The 22,690-nt window shown below is 45.3% G+C and overlaps 2 protein-coding genes and 1 long non-coding RNA gene across 12 annotated transcripts in view; 2 read left to right on the forward strand and 1 right to left on the reverse strand.

The window, feature by feature from the left end:
* Positions 1-2,882, forward strand: part of cpt1a2b (carnitine palmitoyltransferase 1A2b) — a 39,272-nt gene extending 36,390 nt beyond the window's left edge. For all 5 annotated transcript variants that reach the window (XM_054735075.2, XM_070543016.1, XM_070543014.1 and 2 more), the window contains 2 exons: positions 1,809-1,901; positions 2,122-2,882. In XM_054735075.2, coding sequence (XP_054591050.2) covers positions 1,809-1,901; positions 2,122-2,235 — 207 coding nt within the window. In that variant the 3' untranslated portion in view covers positions 2,236-2,882. The remainder of the gene's footprint in view (positions 1-1,808; positions 1,902-2,121) is intronic.
* A 1,265-nt stretch (positions 2,883-4,147) lies between these two features.
* The window catches only part of LOC129160734 (uncharacterized), a 43,314-nt gene continuing 24,771 nt past the window's right edge, over positions 4,148-22,690 (forward strand). Inside the window, exon 1 of the long non-coding RNA XR_011515827.1 lies at positions 4,148-4,197. This is a non-coding gene — a long non-coding RNA (uncharacterized lncRNA). The remainder of the gene's footprint in view (positions 4,198-22,690) is intronic.
* LOC107395168 (uncharacterized) overlaps positions 8,467-22,690 on the reverse strand; it is a 59,514-nt gene continuing 45,290 nt past the window's right edge. For 2 of the 6 annotated variants that reach the window (XM_070543018.1, XM_070543019.1), the window contains 5 exons: positions 21,712-21,834; positions 15,713-15,835; positions 12,865-12,891; positions 12,656-12,694; positions 8,467-9,948 (listed from right to left, as the gene is read on the reverse strand). In XM_070543018.1, the coding sequence (XP_070399119.1) occupies positions 9,830-9,948; positions 12,656-12,694; positions 12,865-12,891; positions 15,713-15,835; positions 21,712-21,834 (431 nt within the window). In that variant the 3' untranslated portion in view covers positions 8,467-9,829. Of the gene's footprint in view, positions 9,949-12,655; positions 12,784-12,858; positions 12,892-15,712; positions 15,836-21,711; positions 21,835-22,690 lie in introns of all 6 variants that reach the window. The other 4 variants (XM_070543020.1, XM_070543023.1, XM_070543022.1 and 1 more) reach the window with 4 other exon arrangements.

Below are 22,690 nucleotides of genomic sequence, written 5' to 3' on the forward strand. Positions count from 1 at the left end.
CACCTCAGCAGTGCCACAGGCTGATTGCCTCCACGCCACGCCGCACTGGAGCAGCAGTAGCTCAACAGGTTGAGCGGGTTGTCCAGTAATCAGAAGGTTGCAGGTTCAATCCCGGCTCCGGACAAAGAATTCTGCTGTTGTGTCCTTGGGCAAGACACTTAACCCACCTCATCTGCTGGTGGTGATCGGAGGGACCGGTGGCGCCTGTGCTCGGCAGCCTCGCCTCTGTCAGTGCGCCCCAGGGCAGCTGTGGCTACATTGTAGCTCATCACCACCAGTGTGTGAATGTGTGTGTGAATGGATGAATGATGCACTGTAGTGTAAAAAGGCTTGAACCACTTCAGTTGTGTGTAATGAATCTAATATATATGAAAGTCTAATGTTTATCAGTACATTACAGAAAATAATGAACTTTATCACAATATGCTAATTTTTTGAGAAGGACCTGTACATTAGCCGGCTGTTGCAGCGCTCCGCCAATGACGACGGTGACCACGGATCCAGGAAGCGCTAGTTCACTGAAGCAGGCGTTGAGGTACCTGTGGGTGAGGTGGAGAAATGAAAGGAAGTGCTTTTGAAAAACAAATAAAGAGAAAATCCACGGAGCGGCACAGCGTTGCTGAAGCCGTCAATGCTGAGTTCTTCAGAGAGCTCTGTGGCGGATATAAAAAATGGTTTACTGGTTCTGTGTGAAAACGAAGCGGTACAAGTGATCACTGCTGGGATTCATGATCGCATCTTCTCGGCAGCAGCACTGCAGGTGCTCTCCATGTCCACAAGTGCGTAAGCCAGGCCCTTGGTCAACTTAAAGTTGTGCACATTTTCTGCCATGTTTTCTTTTATAATTCCCAAAGCTTGTGTGGAAAGTTGCTGACGCAGTTTTCCATTTTGTGCGTAAGCAAGCTTCATAAATGAGGCCCCTGGTGTGTGACCACGTTGCTGAAGGTATCTCTGCCAGAGGAAGTTCAGCCAGTCATTAAATCCAAGTGTTCACGCTCCCCCCCCCCCCCCCCCCCCCCCCCCCCCCCCCGCACCGTGAATGCTGACAAAGGTGTGTTCGGTGAAAACCTGCAGACAGAATCATTTGTGTGGATTTGGTTTATGCAGACTGATTGTTGTTGTGACTCGGATGAAAACCGGATCACACTTCATGACCAGTTTGTGCAGAAATTCATTAAATTCCAGACAGTTTGCGTTATTTGTCTTGCATCTGTAAGTCCTTTGTGCTCGTTAATCATCGACAGCCTCTCTGCCAGCGCCAAGGGGGCATTCCACTCTTTCTGGTGGAGAGCCACGGTCTCCAGTTGGGAAAATCCGGCTCTCGTGCCAGCCCTGTCTGTGTCCTCTCCAGTGTCCCAGAACGGAGCCGGACGTGGGGTGATGAATGATGTCATTGGCCTCGGCAAACAGCCATTTATGCTCCGGGCTGTCAGAAGAATAAAACACGGGGTCGGCGCCCTGCGGAGGGAGTCGAAGTAACTTCCGGGCTGATATTCGAGTGCATTTAAACATCCGGTCAGTTAGAATGATTTAAACATTTTCAATTATAAGTGATCTTCAACCCCAAAGAACATCTGCAACAGGAAGTTAAGCGCCTGCTTTGCTGGAGCTCATCAGCAGAAATGTTTTAGAACATGAACCAAGCTCTGATTAAACATCAAGTTACCGGGTAACTCTGACCAAGACATCCTAAACCCGTCTGTCCCTCTGAGGAAAGTTCATGACCCTAACCCCAAGTCATGTGGGTGAAGAAACCCGGAGAACCCGGGTGTGAGATGAAGCTAATGGTGACGTTTGTGTCGTCCCAGGTTGCAGATGACGGTTACGGGGTGTCATACATCATTGTTGGTGAGGACATGATAAACTTCCATGTGTCGTCCAAGTACTCCTGCAGTGAGACTGTGAGTAAATACTCGATTACTTTCACTTTTGGGTTTACTTTGGGGTTAGAGTAAAAAGCAGCAGCGAGTTTACTTTCAGCGTTAGATCCAAGATAATAAAACCAGTTGTTTTTTTTTACTGTTTCAAACATCTGAATATTATGGGATGTTTAAGGCGCATAAATGTTGCTTGTTTCTCATCCTCTAGTCATTAATTATTTAACCGAGTCTTCTTCTTCAGGACTCCCGCAGGTTTGGAGTCCAGTTACGAAAAGCTCTTCAGGACATCATGGCTTTGCTCTCAGGTGACCCGAAAGGCTCATCGAAGGGCTCGGCCCAGGTGCAGCCCAAGTAGCTCCTCTGTAAAAAGTACAGGCCTAAAATGTTTAGAATATAAATGATTTTTTTTTTACCTTTTAAGCATGTTTGTTTGTAAAAGGGCTTCCAGTGTTTTCATTTGTAAACGTACGTCTAGAATTAACTCATTCACTGCCAGCGTTTCTCACCGTTTTTACAGTTTTTGTAAGAGTCACAGAACGTTGCACGCTAGGATGATGTCGAAAGTTTGTGTGGAAAGTTGCCAAAACAACCAAAACAAAGCGGAGACTCACCTCTTACATCAGGAAGAATCCGCGCGTTTCGAGCGTTATCCGTTCTTTCATAATCCGTTGTTGAATTGTGATCGGCGAAGCTTTTCCGGTTTGCGCCTCACTTTTTTTACAGCAGCGGCCCAAAACGATCTCCTAACACATGGATGTTCTGCTTCCTGATCACGTGACGTGAGACGTACGCGGATGAAGATCGGCTTTAGAGCTGGGATGTTTGTTCTCACGGTGTGGGGGCTCGTCCGACACCCACGCAGTAAAAACATGTAAATGACGACTATAGTCGTCATTGGCAGTGAACGAGTTAAACAGTCCTGAACAAAACTAAAAGGCTGCAGTGCTTTGATCTTTTAACGTGTGTATCATGTACAATACTGAATTAAACACTTTAAAAAGATTCATTCATTTATTCTGTTTTTATTTATTTCTTCATCCCTGCGGGGCCTCAGCAGAGAGCATGAGTGTGCTTGCTTTTATCTTCTCTCCCTCAAAAGGCAGCAAAAGTACGATCAGGCCATTGTTATAGCATTAAAGCTTTTATTCGAGTACATTACTAGGAATATAGATTACCAGCATCAGGTATCGAGTGGTCCACTGAGCCACCTTGGCCCGTCTGGCGCCCGTCTTCAGCTCCGACCTAACAACGCTGTAATGTTGGGCGCCACCAGACCTGTCTGGGCCGTGAGCAGGAACCTGATGTCTGGTCATCCACGCCTTGCTGTGGTGCCGGGATCTGTTCACTACTGTTTATTTGTGTAGCACGAAGCCCTTCAGCAGCCGGCTTCTTCTGCACTCTCTGCCTGAAACGCATGAGTGAAGATGGACATAAGGACGTTTTTTAGACCAAAAGTACGGCGACAGAACCCCAGCTTTGATGAGACTGGTGCTGACTCAGGTTTGTGAGTCTTATTTGAAAATATTTGTTGTGCTGCTGGTTTGCCTAAAGTTAGCTTACTATCAGGTAAAGTTGTTGGAGAAAGAAAGGAAATATTTACTATCATCTCACACTAAACACTAACAAGAACAATACTCTGCCCTGAAAATGCTTCATATGTAGCTTCAGATTAAAAATTATGTGGTACAAGACAAAAATGATGTTGACTAGTGCGTGTCACGCGCGTGCGTGTGTTAAGCCCCGGATCTTCTTCAGTCCTAAATCCGCCCCTGGTGCTCAGCGCGGACTGGAGCGCACACGGTGGACAGTGAGCTGAAGAGCCTCTGTAGAGGGTTTCGCAGCGCAGAACCACAGCGATGCGGTAAGATTTCCTCCCACTGAAGCAGTCTGGAAAGCCGGTCTCTCTGAGGGATGTGTATGAGGCCAGAACGGTCTCAATAAGAATTAAGTCACAACGTTTTCCACAAATGCACATGTTCATTCTGAAGTTCACACTCTGTGGTTCACAAATATAATTTGTAAGAGCACTTGTAAAATAAACTCACAGATCATACGAAGTGCTGAATGTGCAGCTTCTCATTAGTGAACCTTCCTGCATTCCTGAGAGAAATCGGTGTGCTGAATCTTTAGACTCTCCTAACGTCGCAGGTCAACAAACGTCACCATTGGATAATGAATCTGTCAATCAAATATATGATTCTGCCAGGGCTGTTCGCTTTCAGCCAATCATATGGCTCCTTATGTTACAGGAACAGAACTGCTGTGCGCATGCGCATTGCAGTTCACACGGCAGAGCGGGATGGACCGGTCACAATCTGTGAGTTTGTAATCCATGCAATGTTATAGAATTATGAGTAGAAGCGTGTTTCATGGTCAAGTAAAATGTTTTTATGTTTTATGTTCAATTCAGTCCAGACGTTACGCGAAGTCTGGTCCATTCTTCATCTAGTTTAACATCAAGCTAAACTCAAGCGAATGTTTGTTTAGTTAGCGAGTCTAGGTACCATTTTGTTAGGCCACGGTTGTCAAACTCAAGCCCTTGGTCTATTTTTATTTGCCCCGCTAAATCAAATATCAAATGTATAAGATTAAAACTGGCCCGCCGGGCAATTTTGCTGATGAGACTACTAATCCCACAGTACCTAGATGCGCTAACTAAACGCTTGAGTTTAGCTTGATGTTAAACTAGATGAAGATTGACAGATTCATTAGCCAATGGTGACGTTTGTTGACCTGCGACGTTAGGAGAGTCTAAAGATTCAGCACACCGATTTCTCTCAGGAATGCAGGAAGGTTCACTAATGAGAAGCTGCTGGTAAATGCACATTCAGCACTTCGTATGATCTGTGAGTTTATTTTACAAGTGCTCTTTCAAATTATATTTGTGAACCACAGAGTGTGAACTTCAGAATGAACATGTGCATTTGTGGAAAACGTTGTGACTTAATTCTTATTGAGACCATTCTGGCCTCATAGTTGAACACTTTATTAAAGCACATGAACAAAGATAAAGAGTGAGTGAGTGAGAGAGAGAGAGAGAGAGAGAGAGAGAGAGAGAGAGAGAGAGAGAGAGAGAGAGAGAGAGAGAGAGAGAGAGAGAGAGAGAGAGAGAGAGAGAGAGAGAGAGAGAGAGAGAGAGAGAGAGAGAGAGAGAGAGAGAGAGAGAGAGAGAGAGAGAGAGAAAAACAGCTGCAGGTTAAGCACACAACTGATGAGTGCTCCTCACACACTGCCTGTCCACATTTTCTGCAAAAGCGTGCACGCAAGCCTGCGCTGCGGTGGTGGAGGTGAAGAGGGAGGACAGAACCGCTCTGCTTCTCATCTGCAGAAGCTGTGGGGGCAGCTCTGGCTTGTTGTGCCTAACTGTTCCCACAAGACACATTTTATATTGGAGCAGCTCTTCTCCAAGGGCTAGCGATGTGAAAAAAATTGTCTGTGGTGACAGTGCGGCCGCTCAGTCCCTCTGTGAGCTCCAGCACCACCCGCCTCCCTTGCTCCCTTTCTGCCGGGGCGTCATCTTGCCCAGGTAGGGAATAATCCCCCAGGCATAAGAGGCCACATCGCACACCACCCACAGCTTGATGCCATATTTTGCCGGCTTTGAGGGCATATACTACTTGGAAGTTGCAGCGACCTCTGAATCTGACGAGCTGTTCATCCACACACACATCTTCACCGGGGTTTTAGGCAAGAGGGAGCCGGCCCACCTGGAAGTCCCACACCTCCCGAAGGGGAGCGAGCTTGTACTGCTGCACCAAACGGCGTGCTCGAGCGGTCATCAAACCGCACTGTTGCCGTCAGCAAATGGAACCTTCGCAGGCTCATTGTGGCTCTGAAAATCGGCCTCCCCGTTTCCTTCCCCCAGAGGCTCTCAGTAGATTCCCCCAGGAACGGAGCACCCCCAGCGGGGATGAGTAGCCCAAGGAATGCGCGGAGTTCCACGTCGTCAACATCCGTCCAGTTGTCGTACTTTCTCCTCCCCTCTATACTGGCTGACTGGTTAGAGCGTATGACTCTCACCTGGGAGTCTGGGGGTCGAATCCCGCCCGGGCCCTCGTTTCTCCACCTTGCCACAATTATATCAAGGATTGTTCTTGTTAAAAAAATCAAAGCTGTCCGCAAAGCGGGGATCCCTCGACGGTGGAAGTGCGAGGCCGACAGAGAATCCTGATGTCAGGTAGTGATCTGCGTTCAAACTTCTTCTCATGCTTGCAGCAGAAAGAAATTAATCCGGATCTGAGTCTCATATGTACTTTTAGTCAACTGGTGCACCTGTGTAAACCAAGCCCCCACAATGCGGGTGAAAAAATGAATCAAACCCGGAAGTACCATAAATTGCAGTTCCACCCTCATCCACTAGGGGCTGGTGTCAGAAGCGAGCAAATCCTCGTTGACTCCCATGTTAAAAATACCAATTTCACAGCAGAAATAAACATGTTTACAGCCTGGTACCAAAACATGTTTTAGGTTTAAATGATCTAGTTTACACTCATGACAACTCTGAGGGGGGTGAATTTTTTTCTCACTCTTCTGTTTAAGTGTATTAAAAGCCTAAAATTCTGTATAATTAATGAGCATCAGACCCACGTGACCACAGAGCTAGCTCCGTGGAAAGGCCTCAGTAGAGCCTCGGTCTGGCCTGGAAACTGCTCCGGGATTTAGAGTCTCTGTGTTTGTGTATTCTTGTTTGGATATCATTTGTGCAATTGTTGGACAAAATGACTTGCTGTGGCATTAATTGCACTAATAGAGCATCCAAGGAGTCTCCACTTCATTTTTTTCGGTAAGTAAAATTATATTTATGTATTTTAGGTCACTGCCGAGCTGAGCTTAGATGTTAACATGTACTGTTTAACCATGAAATTTAAATGTAATAGGGTAAACCCCAGTGCATTTAACATAATGCTGCACTTTAGAAAATGGGTTGAAATATAACATGTTGGTGGAGCTGGGTTCCCACTATCGGCTTGTGGAGCTCTCGGAGACCGATGTTTTCCACCCGGTTCTCCCCTCCCCGCAGCTCGGCGCGTCTCTGTCTGATCGCGGCTCCTGTCTGATGCGCGGGCTGATGGCTTGTGGAGCTCTGGGATCGAAACCTTTCCACCCGGTTCTCCCCAGCGGCAGCTCTGCGCATCTCAGATTGCAGCGGCGCTTGTCTGCTGTGCGGCTACCGGCTTGTGGAGGTCTCGGAGACCTCTGTGTTCCACCCGGTTTTACCCAGCGGTCAGCCCGGCGTGTCTCTGACTCAGAAGCTCTGGTGTTGTGCACAGTTAACTCCGGTTGTAGCTAGGTTGCTACCTCCGTTAGCTTAGCTCCCACCTCCGCGTTAGCTTTGGGTTAGCTTCAGGTTAGCTTGTAGCTAGTTCGACCGGGTGTCGTCAGTTGATCCCAGCCTTACAGCCCCACCCTCAGCTCCACCTCTCTTCCCTTTTGTGGAATTGTCTGGGCTTGACGGAACCTGTGACACGGTCAAAATGGCGGTGGTGGCCACCTCCCATTTATCTTCAAAAACGTGTTATTGGACGCTATGGAAACCCATTGTCCAATATTTGTATGTCGATGGTGTAAACTGACCCCCAACTCCATATAAACAAACTCAGCCCTGCAGGAATTTGTTTTGCAAAACAAATGTACGCCTTTGAAGTTTTTCAGCCTTCATCTTAATTTTCATCCATGCAAGTGCTGTGTGCTTGTTGAAATAACAATTTGCAAAAGTAAAAATATGAGTATTTGAAATTTTGCAGAAAATTCTTTGTTTTTATATAAAGCATGCCTTTGATGAATATTCATGATTTCAACAGTGTGCATGAGAACCTCGCCACCCCCCCCCCCACACACACACACACACACACACTCCGCTTGCCCACACCTGCACAACCACACCAAATAATGATATCACAGATCTGTCTTTTGAAGATTTGTAAGGTGCTTTGATCCCTGCATGCACGCATGCCTGCACAAGCACACACACAGTGCCACATGTCAAAATGCCATTTTGAGAATGAGCTGATTTTCTACTTTCAGTAAAGGCTTATTTTTTAAGGCACACTGTAAAAACACAACTACCAAAAATTCAGAACACACACATGAAAACTATTGTATGGAATCTCTAAATAACACACAAACCATTTTTTTGCAAAATATGTGCTATAATGAACAGTCAGAGGTAAAGAAATACAGCAGAATCATTCAATTCAAATGCAGTGTCAGTCATTGCCCTGCTATATATGGAGAAAATACGTTATCTAGTGGAAAACGGTAAAAACTAAACATTGAATGTGTGACTGGTCTGGGAACACAGACAGAATAATAATTTTTAAAAATTATGCTAATATTCATGCTTATTATAAAAATATGATTTACATGGAAGTCAATGGCGCAAAAAAATGCACAAAGATGCTTAACGCTACAAAACAAATTCTGCATGATAATTAAGGGAGTTGAAGATTTTTTCTAACTATTTTTAGTAATTACTCCAAAAATACACATCCTCCCCAAAAATTACATAAACTGCATTAACATAGCCAAAGTTATTCACAAAAATACAAACGTCAGCACAAAAAAAATGCTTTAATGTGAGGTATGGGTTACACATTTTTAAGTTTTCCCTCAGTAGAGCGTCTCTCTCTCTCTCTCTCACACACACACACACACACACACACACACACACACACACACACACACACACACACACACACACACACACACACACACACACACACACACACACACACACACTAAATTTGACCAAAGCGGCTCTTCCTTACCTAATGATGATCTTCCAATCCAATCCAATTTTATTTATAAAGCGCATTCACAAGGCATTACAACCAAACAAGGCGCTGTACACTAAAAATGTTGGTTAATTAAACCGGCGTTATACAAACATGTCGAACACAGATAAAAGATAAAAAGGAAATACAACAAAATTCCCAAAAATAACAGCTAAAAATCAATAAGACACAGGGAGAATAAAAATAGGAAAAAAAAAACATTTTACAAAGAACCTCAATAGTACGGAAGTCGATAATTGTGGAGTCCATTTTTAAACAGTGCAGATGTCAGTGAGGTCCATAATTATGTTGTATAAGCTAGGTTGAAGTAGTATCTTGATTATTGAATGTTGAGCTTAAGTAGCGGTTCATTCCTGAGTGAGTGTACGCGCCGTTTTAATAGTTTAATAAATGTTGTAAACAATCAAAACCGTTTTTGCTCGGTCTCAGACCGATTAAAACGTATATTTTGTTTGCTGATAAAGTGAAGGGGAAATGTGCAGCTGTGGCTAGGATGTAGCTCACCACCACCAGCGTGTGGATGTGTGTCGGTGTTGTAAAGCGCCTTGGGGGGTTGTAGAACCCTAGAAGGCCCTAAATGAAATACAGACTACTTACAGGGCCGAGGAGGTGATTCATTAAGATTCAACGTAAAAAACCGAGAAGAAGCGTTGGTTTACTTAAAGATGCAGTGCCGGTTTTGTTGTCTCCTGTTTCTCCTCCCTCCCCAGACACACCGGAAATAAGGAGATAACAAAAGTCTAAATGTGCTGATTTACATAGGAAAGCAGGTCAGAGACGGGTTGCCACATTCAACAGCAAGCTAAACATAAAGATCACAGTCACATCGCGACCGCTCGGATCATAAATCGGCGCTTTCTAACATTTTGAACGGTCTTTGTACGATTGTGGTCTCTGCCTGAATGAAGCCTTCAGGGAGAACACTGGGGATGTAGACAAATACCCTCACAAGACCCGTTCCTCACACCTGCTCCAGTTGAACGAAGTGTTTTTCTTGCACTCCAGATGCGTCGGATGAGGTGTTGCTGTCCAGCCAGACTCTAAACTCAGTAGAGAACAATCAGGATGAAGGTCTGCTGGGCGGCCAGAGAGGTGCGAAGGCTGGCTCCAATAAAGCACACCCACTCCAGGGAAGAAGCTGCACCCCGTGTTAAATTAGGATTTCGGTCCTGAGTGAGCACCTCCTCTGGAGGCAGCAGTACCCTGGCCAGGTGGGGGGGGCAGCCCCAGAACCAGGGTGTTTCTAGTGAGTTTAGGTGGATGCATTAGTAGAGCTGCACAAAGAGACAAAAGCAGAAGAAATAAATCTACAGCGATGCACGGACCTCCTACCCCACCCCCGTGTATAGGCTGCTTGGTAAATGAAGGAGCAAAGTCTAAAGTGTATGAATCTAACGCGTGACGGGTAGATGGTCATCAGCAGCTCATGGTTACAAACGAGGTCTGCAGACAGAATCTCAGAAGCTTTGCATCTTCAACAACAATAAGCCGTGCTTTCCAGCACAGGAGGAGGCAGAGGCGGGAAACGAGCCTCTCTACAAAACACTCAGGAGATCAGAGCTGCTGAAAATAAGAATCCAGTCTTCAGGACTGTGGAAAGCCTTCAGCACATCACCAACTACAGGAGACCATCCTTCAGTTCTCAGGCTAATTATGGCCTTGCTCAAGAGCTTAAAGTCCATCTTTTAAGTTGATTTAAAATCATAAACATTTTTCTATTTGGTGAAAAAATAAAGCTGATCACACTTTTCAGTGTTTGAATGACTCAGATGTTTTCATTTGTCTTCAGCTGTGTAAAAAAGCTGCTTCAACAGAAATCCAGAACATTTCTGTCCCCGCGACGTCGTGACGTAGGCGGATGAAGCTACACGAGGATACGGTCTGTGGATTTTAATCAAACCTGAAACCCTCACCACCAAACTTCCTCACCTCACTACCTCCTGCTTCATGTGGATCTCCAGCTTCCTGACAAACAGGAACCAGCATGTGAGGCCGAAAGACATAAGCACTGGTGCACCACAGGGGCCAGTCCTTTTCCCACTGCTCTTCTAACTCTTTGTCTTGACATCCAGCTGTCAAAATGTTGACATTTGCAGATGACACCACGGTCATCAGGCTCATCCGGGATGGTGATGAGTCTGCATATCGCTGGAAGGACAAGAGGCTGGTGCTCTGGTGAAGTCAGCACTTGGAGGTGATGTTGTGGATTTGAGAAAACTCCCCACAGCGCTGCCTCCCCTCACAGTCTCTAACAGTGGACTCATTCAAGACCTTAGGATCTATCATTTCCCAGGATCTCCATCCCATAAAGGTTCAGCGGAGGATGTACTTTCTGCAACTAAGAACGCATGGCCTCCAACAAGAGCTGCTAAGCATCTATGCTGCGACAGTCGAGTCCGTCCTCCGCTCATCCATTACTGGTTTGGGTCGGCCACAAAAAGGAAAAAGTGCAGACTACAGCGCACAAGTGGGGCAGCTGAAAGAAGTCACTGGCGCCCATCTGCCCTCCCTTCAGGACTTGTGCACTACCAGGACCAGGACCAACATCCCACACACCCTGCATACACACTCTTCAACCTCCTCCCCTGTGGCAGGCGCTACAGATCACTGCACACACAACTAGCCGCCACAAGGACCGCTTCTTCCCCGTTGCCTTTATGCTCTTGACCTGTAGACACAGGGTTAGGGTTAGGGTTAGGACCACAGTCTCTTACCACTGCTACCATCCTGCCATGTTAGCTAACCTTTAGCCAAGCCAACCTTGCTGCTGTAGCACCTTACGACAGCATAAAACCGACCAAAGTGCGTCACAGAATTCAAATGCATTAAAATCAACACACAACATAAAATTGCATAAAAACTCAAACGAGAAGGTAAAGACTCTCATGCCGAGTTAAAAGCCAAAGCATTTAAAATACCTTCCGTCTTTTTTATTGTTTTATCGACCCTAACCCTTCTTTCTTCACAACAGATGTATTCTCGTTTATTTGTTGTTTGTTTAGAGATCCGACATCCTAGCCTGGCCTGCCAGACTCCTCTGTTTGATTCTGCTCAGGGAAAGGATCTGGGAACCCTCCTGTTCAAATAACCCCGCCCCCTGAGATTTCTAACCGAGCCAATCAGCGCTCAGCAGCGTACGTCACACACCACAATGCCGAGTTAGTCATAACCATGGCGACTGAACCGGCGTTCGCTGCGGCTCTTTCCTCTGGTCTAAATGACTTGGATGTCTTTAAAACAAGTAGAAGCGCTAAAAGCATTTCTGCTAAAACAATAAAAGATGTCTGCACCGTCGCCCGACACCATTTTTTACTACATCTAAATAACTACAGCATCGCACAGTACATTTCCGTCTTTTTTCTGATTGGTTATTTTGAGCTGGCTAGTCCCGCCCCTCGTGTGCCGCTCTGCCTGTGAGTTACCGGACTCTCTCTCTGTGCAGAGGTAAACAGGACGAGTCTGGCAGGCCAGGCTAGCAACATCTACCAAAACCAAATATGCAAGAATACTCGGCCAGAAAACCTGATTCTGATTCTGAGAGATGGACCGATTTCCACAATTGATGCTTGTAACTATTCAACACAGTGGCAGAGGAGTCAGGTGCCCGACCCTAACCCCGGAGGGTTGCGGGTTTACGTGCCACTCTGTCGCAGTCGTGTCCTTCACCTCCGCGCCCGCTGGTGGTGGATGGAGGCACCAGTGGCGCCTGTGCTCGGCAGCCTCGTATCTGTCAGTGGGCCCCAGGGCAGCTCCGAGACAACCGCTCAACGCTGGCAACCCTCCCTGTCTTCTGAACAAGGACAGCCTCTTTCGCAGTTTCTGGCTAATATCCTGCAAGGACACGACGGCGACAGAGTGGGGCACAAACCCACAACCCTCCGGGGTTACGGGGCACTGCCACAATCGCCCCGCAAACACAAAATATTGTAACTCTCCAATGAAGTACTTCACCGACGTCAGCACTAGTAGCGACTTCCTTACTTGACCATCCACAAGGGCGTCGCCTCTGCTCCGTCTTCTCTGGTGCCAGAAATACATCAGAAACCCAGTTAGCTGCAAGACGTTCAGGAGGACAGAAACTACAAGGAAGTCGTATGACGTCTTTGTTCCTGTAAGGATCGGAGAAATCGTCCATTAATATTGTTGTTAGATTCACGCTGACCACCCCAAATGTGCTTGTTTACCTTTACCTTTACCTGTGAGTGCTTCAGGTGCGGCTGTGGAGACAAAGACATCTGATTACCAACAGCTGCTTAGCATTTCTATCAACTCTTCATCACGAGTCCAAGAGTCTAACAAGTCATTCCTTTTTTGGTTTGACGCATTTATCATCGTAATAATATTGTAAAAGAATATTAATAATACTGTCATTTATCTTTTTATCCAAACATCTGCAGGTTTTAGGTTTATTTAGTTCATGCTTCAATAACAAATGGGACTGAACTGTTCATTTCAATCAAAGGATAAATCGTTTTATCGTGTGTGTTTTGTCTAGTTTTAGGAAAAGGTCGAGTTCATCCCCAAAAGCAAACGGAAATGTATCAATTTCATAGTTTCATCGTTCTTTTATGTATTTTCATTCACCGCTGATTAAATAATAAATGTTCTCCTTTGAGAACCAGTTTCCTTCTCAATGCATTTAGTATAATCAGCAGATGTTCCTCTTCATGATTTACAAGCAGGTATTCTCACAATCAACCAATCAATCAATCAACCAATCAATCAATCAATCAATCAATCAAAGCTTTATTTATAAAGCGCCTTCCACAACCCTGTCAGGAACCCCAAAGCACTGAACATGGTTCAGTTGACGATGAGGGTGCTAGGACTGAGAAAGCCCGGTCCTCGCGAGTACGACACCTAGAACGAGGGACAGCGAGCAGGCCTTGGTCAGAGGAGCGCAGCGCGTGTGATGGGGAATGTCTGTTCAGGAGTGTGGTCAGATAGGGGGGACCACCACCCTGGATGAAATTGTAAACAAAGACGAGGAGTTTGAATTGTGCACGATAGCAAACCGGAAGCCAGTGCAGGGAGGCCAGAACCGGACTGATGTGGTCTTGTTTCCTCCACAAAAGCTCCAGTTAAATCTGACAACAGCTCCAAAGTGAAGCGCGTGCGGCCCTCAGTGAGGAAATGATGGATTCAGACACACGAGCAGCCTTTTCTTCAAAAGGAGAAGAAAAGGTTGGTTTCTTAAAATCCAGCTGGAGGTCAAATCTCAGAAGGAAAGATGGAGGATCTGAAAACCAAGGTGTAGAGCAGGACCTTGGCTCTCGGGCCTGCAGGAGGGCGGAGGTCTCGTGTTAAACACAGAGTCACCGTTTAACCATCAGGAAGCTGTTAAGCAAGCCAGGATGAAATTCTTGGCTGATGTTGTAGAAACAAACTCACGATCCACACCGGTACTGGAGTCTCCTGGTTCTGGTTCTTTGCCCCCAGCAGTTAAAAACTGTAATCACTTCCTCCATTTTTTCACTGATAAAGTTGTGACTATTTGAGCCGCCATTGTGGGTTCCCCTCCTCTCTGTGGTCCCGGTGCCGCCCCGAGCCACACTGAGACCGTCTCTGAGCTAGAGGAGTTGGTCACTCAGCTGAAGCCATCTGGATCTCCTCATGATGATCTGCCCTCTTGAATCTTTAAGGAAGCATTCCTGGTCCTGGCCCCTTTTCTTTTGTTCATCATCAACAGCAGTCTCACCTCCAGTGTTTTTAGCTAACTACAGGCCCATCTCGAAACTCCCTCTCCTCTCAGAGCTGCTGGAGACAGTCGCGTTCTCACAGCTGCTGGATTTTCTGAACACTCCTGAGTTATAAAAGACGTTCCAGTCAGTGTTCAGGGCTGGTCCCAGCACTGAGACCACGGCTTTAATTGTGCTCAGCGATTATTTTTAGACAGTGACATGGGTGATGCTGTTGCCTTGCTGTCATTGGATCAATCTGCAGCTTTTGACATGGTTGACCACTACATCCTTCTAGACCCACTGCAGCACTGGGCGGAACGCCGCTGGGATGTGCCACAGGGCCCTGCCCTCGGTCCCCTTCTGTTTGCGGTATATCTCCTACCCTTGGGGCTTCTCCTTTGTCGGCATGTTGTGAAATTCCATCTTTACATTGATGATTGTTATTCTGGCGGCGTCCATCTCTCCACTTCTGGACTGTTTGAAGCCAGGTGTACACTGTGCGACTTTTCAGAGCCGATTTTCCCCTGGTGTGAGAATCCTTGAGATCGGGGCGAGTTTTGCGTCATGCGTCAGGTAGTACACAGGGGGTAACGAGAGGTGATTAATAACAGGGGCATTAGATCCTGGATGGCTTCCTAACTTTTTAAACTTTTTTTTCAGAACAAAACCAAAACTGAAGTCATAATTCTCAAAGCCGGGAGAAAAGATGGCTCTAGCTCTGATCTGGCTCTGATGTGGATCTTGGCCCTTTGGAGCCATTTGAAAGAATGGCCAAAGAAAGTTGTCAGTAATCCATCCATCCATTTTCATCCACAATCTGGGGATACAAATGGACTCAGCCCTTAAGTTTGAGGCACATATTAATATGGTTGTGCGGTTCGGTTTAACCATCAAAATCAGGTCTAAAGTACATAAGGCGCAGGTCTAGCGCCTTTGGGGGATGCCGTGTTTTCTTCTGGCCAGCTCAGGGTTCTGCACCTGTTGATGACGTCTCACTAGATGTTTGGCTGGACGTACAGAAGTTACGTTACAATGTTCAACAACATTTAAGAAACACAAATTTTATAACAAAACTGCTAAACTCTTTCCAAAACCTATGTGAAAGAACAGAATCGAAAAAGAGATGCAATATCGTTTGGCCGAGCGGTATTGCTGTAGTATGAGGACGTCATCAGCAGGTGCAGGACCCCAAGCAGCCATTCTGCTGACAATAAGATCAAACTTGTAAAAAAGAAAAAAGGAAATATGTCTTTAACCATATATGGGTTTGTGTCGCTTTAAGTGATCATTTTAGTTTGACAACAATTTTATTTAAACTCTATTGAAGAATTGACAAACATTAAGAAAGTGATCTTACCACTTTGGTGACGGCTGTCTGAAGAAGCGGTACCTTTGGCTGGAGTTGCAGCTGACTGGGCGGGTGTTTTTGTTTTCGATGGCAGCGGGGTGGATGTCGTTGGGGTGTGTGTTGGTGTTGGACCTAAACTTGCAGAGAAGTAAGTTGTTAATGCAAAAAGCAAAGTCCTAAAAAATGCAGGAGCATTAAGCTGATGGAATTAACTGATGGACCATCAAAGTCTGAGTCATCTGTACTCAGTTGCTTTTAATTCATTTTGAGAATGCATCTGTTTTAGTAGCTTTTATGTCAGTTTGATTTGTTTGTTTTTGTCATGTTTTTACTTTTGATGAACGTTTATCTTATTTTTAGCATTATAGGAAACTTCTGTTGGTTGTGGCTTGTTAAGCACTTTGGTCAGCTTTTATGCTGTTGTTAAGTGCTTTATAAATAAAGTTGACTTGACTTTATTTGTGATGCAGCTGGTTCTGCTTAGCCTAGTGAACTAGACCAAATTCTTGCTTTGCAAAGTTTGGTCTAGGAGCGCTCCACTGGAACCTCTGCAGCTTCTAACAGCATTCTGGCTGGCCAATCACAGCTCTCTAGAGGGGTTTCAAACACATAAAGAGCTGTGATTCGTCCATAATGGTGGGCCAATCATAGTACTCTATCTGCTTAGTGAACAAATCACAGAGCTTTATCCGCTTTGTGGGCCAATCAGGGCACTCTATATGCCTGGTGGGTGGGATGATGCAGCAGAGTGAAACAAGATGGCGACAGCTTGTTTGAAACGGTTTTTACATCAACTTTGGACTATTAGAACATGGGCTTCATTAGAATCAGGAGCAGATAGATGTATTTAAGAGCTTTTTTTCTTTTAGAAAAAATGATGTGTTTTCTCCTTCAACTGCGGACCGCCTCATTTACCGATAGTAGGGCTGCAACAACGAATCGATAAATTCGATGAAAATCGGTTACTAAAAGCGTTGGCAACGAATTGCGTCATCGATTCGTTGTGTTGCGCAACTCTTCCAAAAGCCCCCTCCCCTCCCGCCCGCCGTTGCGCGCAGACCGGAGAGCCGGCAGGTGTTTGGAAAGAGGAACATGTTAGAAGCAGCGAGACCCCAAATAAGTAAAAGCTTCTAAAGTTTGGGAGCATTTTCAGTTAAATCAGTCGAAGACATTCGTTACCTGCAACGTTTGTAGGTCAGACTTAGCATGGCACGGGAGTACTACAGTGATGACGCAAGCATGTCAGAATCATCGGCGAGGAAGGAGAGAGCTCTGCGTCCGGGTAAGTTAAAAACTTTTCAAAAGTGATTCACCCAAGCCCCGGATTATTAGACAGGCTAGACATGCCCTAAGCTCGTAAAAAAAAAGTCTATATAATTGTAAGCGCAATGCTATTAGATGGATGGGGGGGGGGGGGGGGACTCGCGCCGCTGCGAACCGGTTCCGCCGTCACATTCCCGCAGAAACTGGTTGATCACACCGGGGCCAGACTACTAACATGTGGCTTTACAACCACAATGTCCTCAGAAGCAAAAACGCTTTTAAAAGGGAGGGAGGAGTCCTAACTGTTGCTGCAGGCGTGTTGTGTGAGAGTGCAGTTATATACTGGTTAATATATTTTTGGGTTCAGTTGCTTTCATGTGGCCTAATGTGAGTCTATTTGGGATCATTGGAATGATCAGCAGCATTTCTTGATGTGACTTTATGGCAGTTGCCCAGGGCATCATCACAAGGAGGATGGCATTCATTTACTTTTGTTTTATTTGGTATTTTTCAGTCATTTTTGGAAATAGTGATTAATTTTGATTAATTCACAGCCTATGTTTAATTACATTTAAAAATTAGTTGTTTGACATCCCCAGTTATAATAAATGTCTACAGATGAGATCAAACAAAACAGATGAGAATTGCCCTTAAAGAGCAAGTCACCCCCAAATAAACTTTTTTTGCTGATAAACTAAATAAACGAGTGTCTAATCGTGCTGCAGACACGTGTCGTCAATAATTTGGCACTTCAGTGCATCTTAGTTAAAATTTAAATATTCTGCCTAAACTGGCAGTGTTGTGCCGTTGTCAGGTAAAAACTCTGCACTGTATTTTAATTTAAATCTGCCACCGCTATTGGCTAAGAAGTATGCTATGATGTAAACTGGTACATTATGATGTCACAATGCTGTTGTGAGCCTGAGTGTGTGTGTATTTGATAGCGGCTCCGCCCTCTCGGTCTGCCAGGCAACAGCATGTGTTGCATTTTTCAAACATGAAGTGGGAGTGGAGTTAGACTCTGGTAGGGGTTGAGTCCTGGATCCCGTTTGGCGACACAAGTTTCCTACTCGAGCTCATACCACCTGGCTGCTCCTGTTTTAATATCCCCAGGTCACGGGGCAGAGGTGGAGGGCTGGTTGTTGTTTTTAAATCCAGCTTTCCTTGTAAACAGCTTACACCCACCATGTCATTTTCTTCCTTTGAACTGTGCTTATTTGAACTGTGCATCTCCCCCCGCCTGCTCGTTGTGCTGATTTATCGGCCTCCAAAGACTGACTCTAACTTCCTTAATGATTTCTGTGATCTTGTGGCAGACTGCATCCTAAAATATGATTATGTCCTATTTTTTGGTGATTTTAACATCCATATCTGCTGTCCTGATAATGTGCTTGCTAAAGGTTTTTTTAATTTGCTAGATTCATTCAATCTAACTCAATGGGTATCGTCCCCAACTCATGCCAGGGGTCACACCCTGGACCTGGTTCTCTCTTATGGTCTACCCATCATGAACCTTGTGACTTTGCCTCCGGTGTTCTCTGACCACTCTCCAATACTCTGTGATGTTACGTTGCCATGTCCTGTCCCTGTGTGTGAAGCTCCAGCTACTAGGTTCAGAGCCCTGGATGCAGAAACTATTTCAAAGTTTGTGGACTGTATGTCTGTAAGGTTAGAGGTCCTGGACGTGGTTGCCCCTCTCAAGCTTTGCAAGTCTCGGCCTAGGAGGGAGCCTTGGCTCTCTGATGTCACACGGGCTTGCAGGCGGGCGTGTAGATCCTCTGAGAGAAAGTGGAAAAAGGATGACCTACAGGTCTCGCGTGAGTTGTTCAGAGCATCTCTGGTTGCTTATCAGGATGCAGTGAGGGCCGCCAGAATGGCCTATTTTGCAGACATCATTGAGACAAACTCCAATAATCCTAAGATTCTCTACAAAACACTAAACTCAGTTCTGGTGTATCAGGAGCCTAGCTCCATGTCTCCTACAGCTGCTGGAAACTCTGAAGCTTTTCACAAATTCTTTGTTGATAAAGTATCAGGCATTAGAGCAGCTATTTCTGGTAACTCTGTTGACCCTGTTCCAGTTCATCCATCACCACCCACCCTGAGCTCCCTCAATACTGTTTCATACTCCGAGCTGAGTAAGCTAGTTGCGAGGCAGAAGCCATCTGGCTCTCCACTTGATGTTCTGCCGCCTCGTCTCTGGAAGGCTGCCTTTCCGTGCCTTGGCCCTTCACTTGGTCAGATTATCAATGGGAGCCTCAGCACAGGTGTTGTCCCAGCTGCTTTGAAAGCAGCAGTTATTCGGCCGACCCTGAAGAAACCTGGTGCTGATGTCTCTGTGATAGAAAATTACAGGCCTATCTCTACCCTGCCCTTTACATCTAAACTGCTTGAGAAAGTCGTTTATCAGCAGCTGGTCTCACATTTAGCTGACTCTGATCTGTTTGAGGTTTTCCAATCAGGGTTCAGGTCTGGCCATAGCACAGAGTCTGCTCTACCGAGGGCCTTAAATGATATATGTATCCATCACTAGATCAGGGAACATCTGTGCTGCTTCTGTTGTTAGACCTGACAGCAGCCTTCGACACAGTTGACCACGCGATTCTACTCGATCGCTTGGAACGATGGGTTGGGATCAAAGGGTCTGCTCTGGACTGGTTTAGATCGTATCTCCAAAACAGGACATTCTGTGTTAAACTGGGTGATGTTTTTTCTTCTTGGGAGGGGCTCCGGTGGGGGGTCCCGCAGGGGTCGATCCTTGGTCCACTTTTGTTTGCCATTTATCTGCTTCCTCTGGGGTCAGTCTTTCATAAACATGGCCTATCATTACATCTGTATGCTGACGATTGCCAGATTTACTCTCCATTGTGTCAGGAGAAAGGTCACTCTATCCAGTCCTTTGTGTCCTGTATTAATGAGGTGAAGTCTTGGCTAATGTCCAACTATCTACATCTGAATGAGGGAAAGACAGAGCTCATTGTTTTTCACCCCAACAGCAGGAATGTGGATCGTTATGCTGATCTTGGCCCTCTTTCTCCATACTCAAAAGCAGTTGTTACCAGTTTGGGGGTGAAACTTGATGTAGGACTTAAATTTGATGCTCACATCAATTCTGTGATCCGGTCCAGTTTCTTTCACCTGAGACGCCTTGCTAAAATCAAGCATATGCTGTCGAGAGCCCACCTGGAGCGGGTACTGCATGCCTTTGTAATTTCTCGGCTTGACTACTGCAACTCTCTCTATGCAGGGTTGTGTCAGTCAACACTGCGTCGCCTACAGGTTGTGCAGAACAGCGCTGCCAGGTTCCTGACTGGGACCAGGAAACAGGACCACATCAGTCCAGTTCTGGCCTCCCTGCACTGGCTTCCGATTTGCTATCGCTCACAATTCAAAATACTCGTCTTTGTTTATCATTTCTTCCAGGGTGGTGGTCCCCCCTATCTGGCCACTCTCCTGAACAGACACTCCCCATCACGCGCTCTGCGCTCCTCTGACCAAGGCCTGCTCGCTGTCCCTCGGTCTAGGTGTCGTACCCGTGGGGACCGGGCTTTCTCAGTCCTAGCACCGTTACTCTGGAACCAGTTGCCACCCTTAGTTAGGCTGTCCCCATCTCTGCCAGTCTTTAAGAATCACCTAAAAACACACCTCCTCCACTTGGCGTTTCCAGAACATGTTTGATTATGGCCCTCTATTATGTTGAATCCATTCCACAGTTTTCATTGGTACACTCAATCCATCCACTCAATCCAATTGTGTTTCACACATTTGTATTTTACCGGAATGTTTCATCTATTTTGTTATTTCCATTTTGTATTTTGTAATTTGTATTTTGTAATTTGAATTTCTTTTATTGTTGATTTATTCAGTATAATTACTTACAACTGTACCATGTTCAGCGCTTTGGGCTTCCTGACAGGGTTGCGGAAGGCGCTTTATAAATAAAGCTTTGATTGATTGATTGATTGATTGATTGACTTGCTCTTTAAGCTGTTTAACTTGGACCAAGCATTTTAGGTCACAGATAGGTGTAGCTTAGGGTCTCTGTCTATACACCTAATAAGACAATTTAGGTGATGGCATGTTGTTTTTCTGCTATTGAACTGTTTTCTAATAATGTTGTGTTAAATAAAGTGAAGGAAGGAGAAAAATAACGTTTCCCTAGCAGTTTTTATAAATGTCCCTATGTAATCCGATTAATCGATTAATCGTGTCGAGACCCCATCCGATTAATCGATTATCCAAATAATCGTTTGTTGCAGCCCTAACCGATAGCTGTTGCGGTGGGTATGTCACATTCATTGTCCAGTAGAATACGGAGATCATTTGAAAGACAACTGTAGAACCAACCCCACAACCGAGAGCCGTCATTTGAGCGTTGCCAGACTAAATAATACATTTATTTAGTCTGGCTTGCCAGGCTAGGCGCTGCTGACACTGATGATGCCTTTGATGAATGTACTGATGCTTTTGTTGTTGTCAGAAAGGTTGTTGGATCTAAACATCCAGAATACTCTATCAGGTAAAAATATTCCGTTATGAGCTTTTCTAGCATCAACATACAGAACGTTAACGATTCTACTAAGAGCCATTCTGCTGACAATAAGATCAAACTTGTAAAAAAGAAAAAAGGAAATATGTCTTTTAACCATATATGGGTTCATGTTGCTTTAAGTGATAATTTTAGTTTGACAACAATTTTATTTAAACTATTGAAGAACTGACAAACATTAAGAAAGTGATCTTACCACTTTGGTGACGCCTGTCTGAAGAAGCGGTACCTTTGGCTGGAGTTGCAGCTGACTGGGCGGGTGTTTTTGTTTTCGATGGCAGCGGGGTGGATGTCGTTGGGGTGTGTGTTGGTGTTGGACCTAAACTTGCAGAGAAGTAAGTTGTTAATGTAAAATAAATGCATTGAACTTATATAGCGCTTTTCTAGACACCCAAAGACGCTTTCACACACTCACATTCACACACTGCTAGTGATGGTAAGCTACTTGTGGCCACAGCCGCCCTGGGGAGGTCTGACAGAGGCGAGGCTGCCATTTAGCGCCGTCGGCCCTTCTGACCACCACTAACACGGGCAAGTTGGGTGAAGTGTCTTGCCCAGGGACACAACCTGGCGGGAGCTGGAATCGAACCCATGACCCTCCGATCATGAGGCAACCCGCTCTACCACCTGAGCTACTGCTGCCCCAAAAAGCAAAGTCCTAAAGAATGCAGGAGCATTAAGCTGACCTACTTGATGAAGTTAATGGAGGTTTGTAGGGATAACGGAAAAAATGTGATTAAAAATAAAACGTTTAAAAATAACCAGTTTGTTATCCAGGGATGTCACTAGGACTGAGGGGGATATATATACAGTTTATCACCTATCACAACCTTTATTTCATTCAAGTATACACACACAAGAAAAAATAAACACAAATATGCAAAAAATTTAAAATAAACAAGCAAGAATGAAAAGGAACAGAAAGAAGAGAAAATCTTGTTAATCGCTGCCCCCTTTTATAAATAAATAAATAAAATGACATCAATAGATTCCAGTATTTGAAAGTCTTTGAATAAAAATTAACCCTTTGATGCATAATGGTCACTACAGTGGACAGGTATTCAAAATTAGCATTTATTTATTTTTGCTATTAACTCGTTCACTGCCATTGATGACTAAAGTCGTCATTTGCATTTTTTTACTGTTTGAGCATCGGAACGAGCCCCCGCGCTCAG

Source organism: Nothobranchius furzeri, chromosome 12, assembly GCF_043380555.1.
Source record: "Nothobranchius furzeri strain GRZ-AD chromosome 12, NfurGRZ-RIMD1, whole genome shotgun sequence".
Classification (NCBI taxonomy): Eukaryota; Metazoa; Chordata; class Actinopteri; order Cyprinodontiformes; family Nothobranchiidae; genus Nothobranchius; species Nothobranchius furzeri.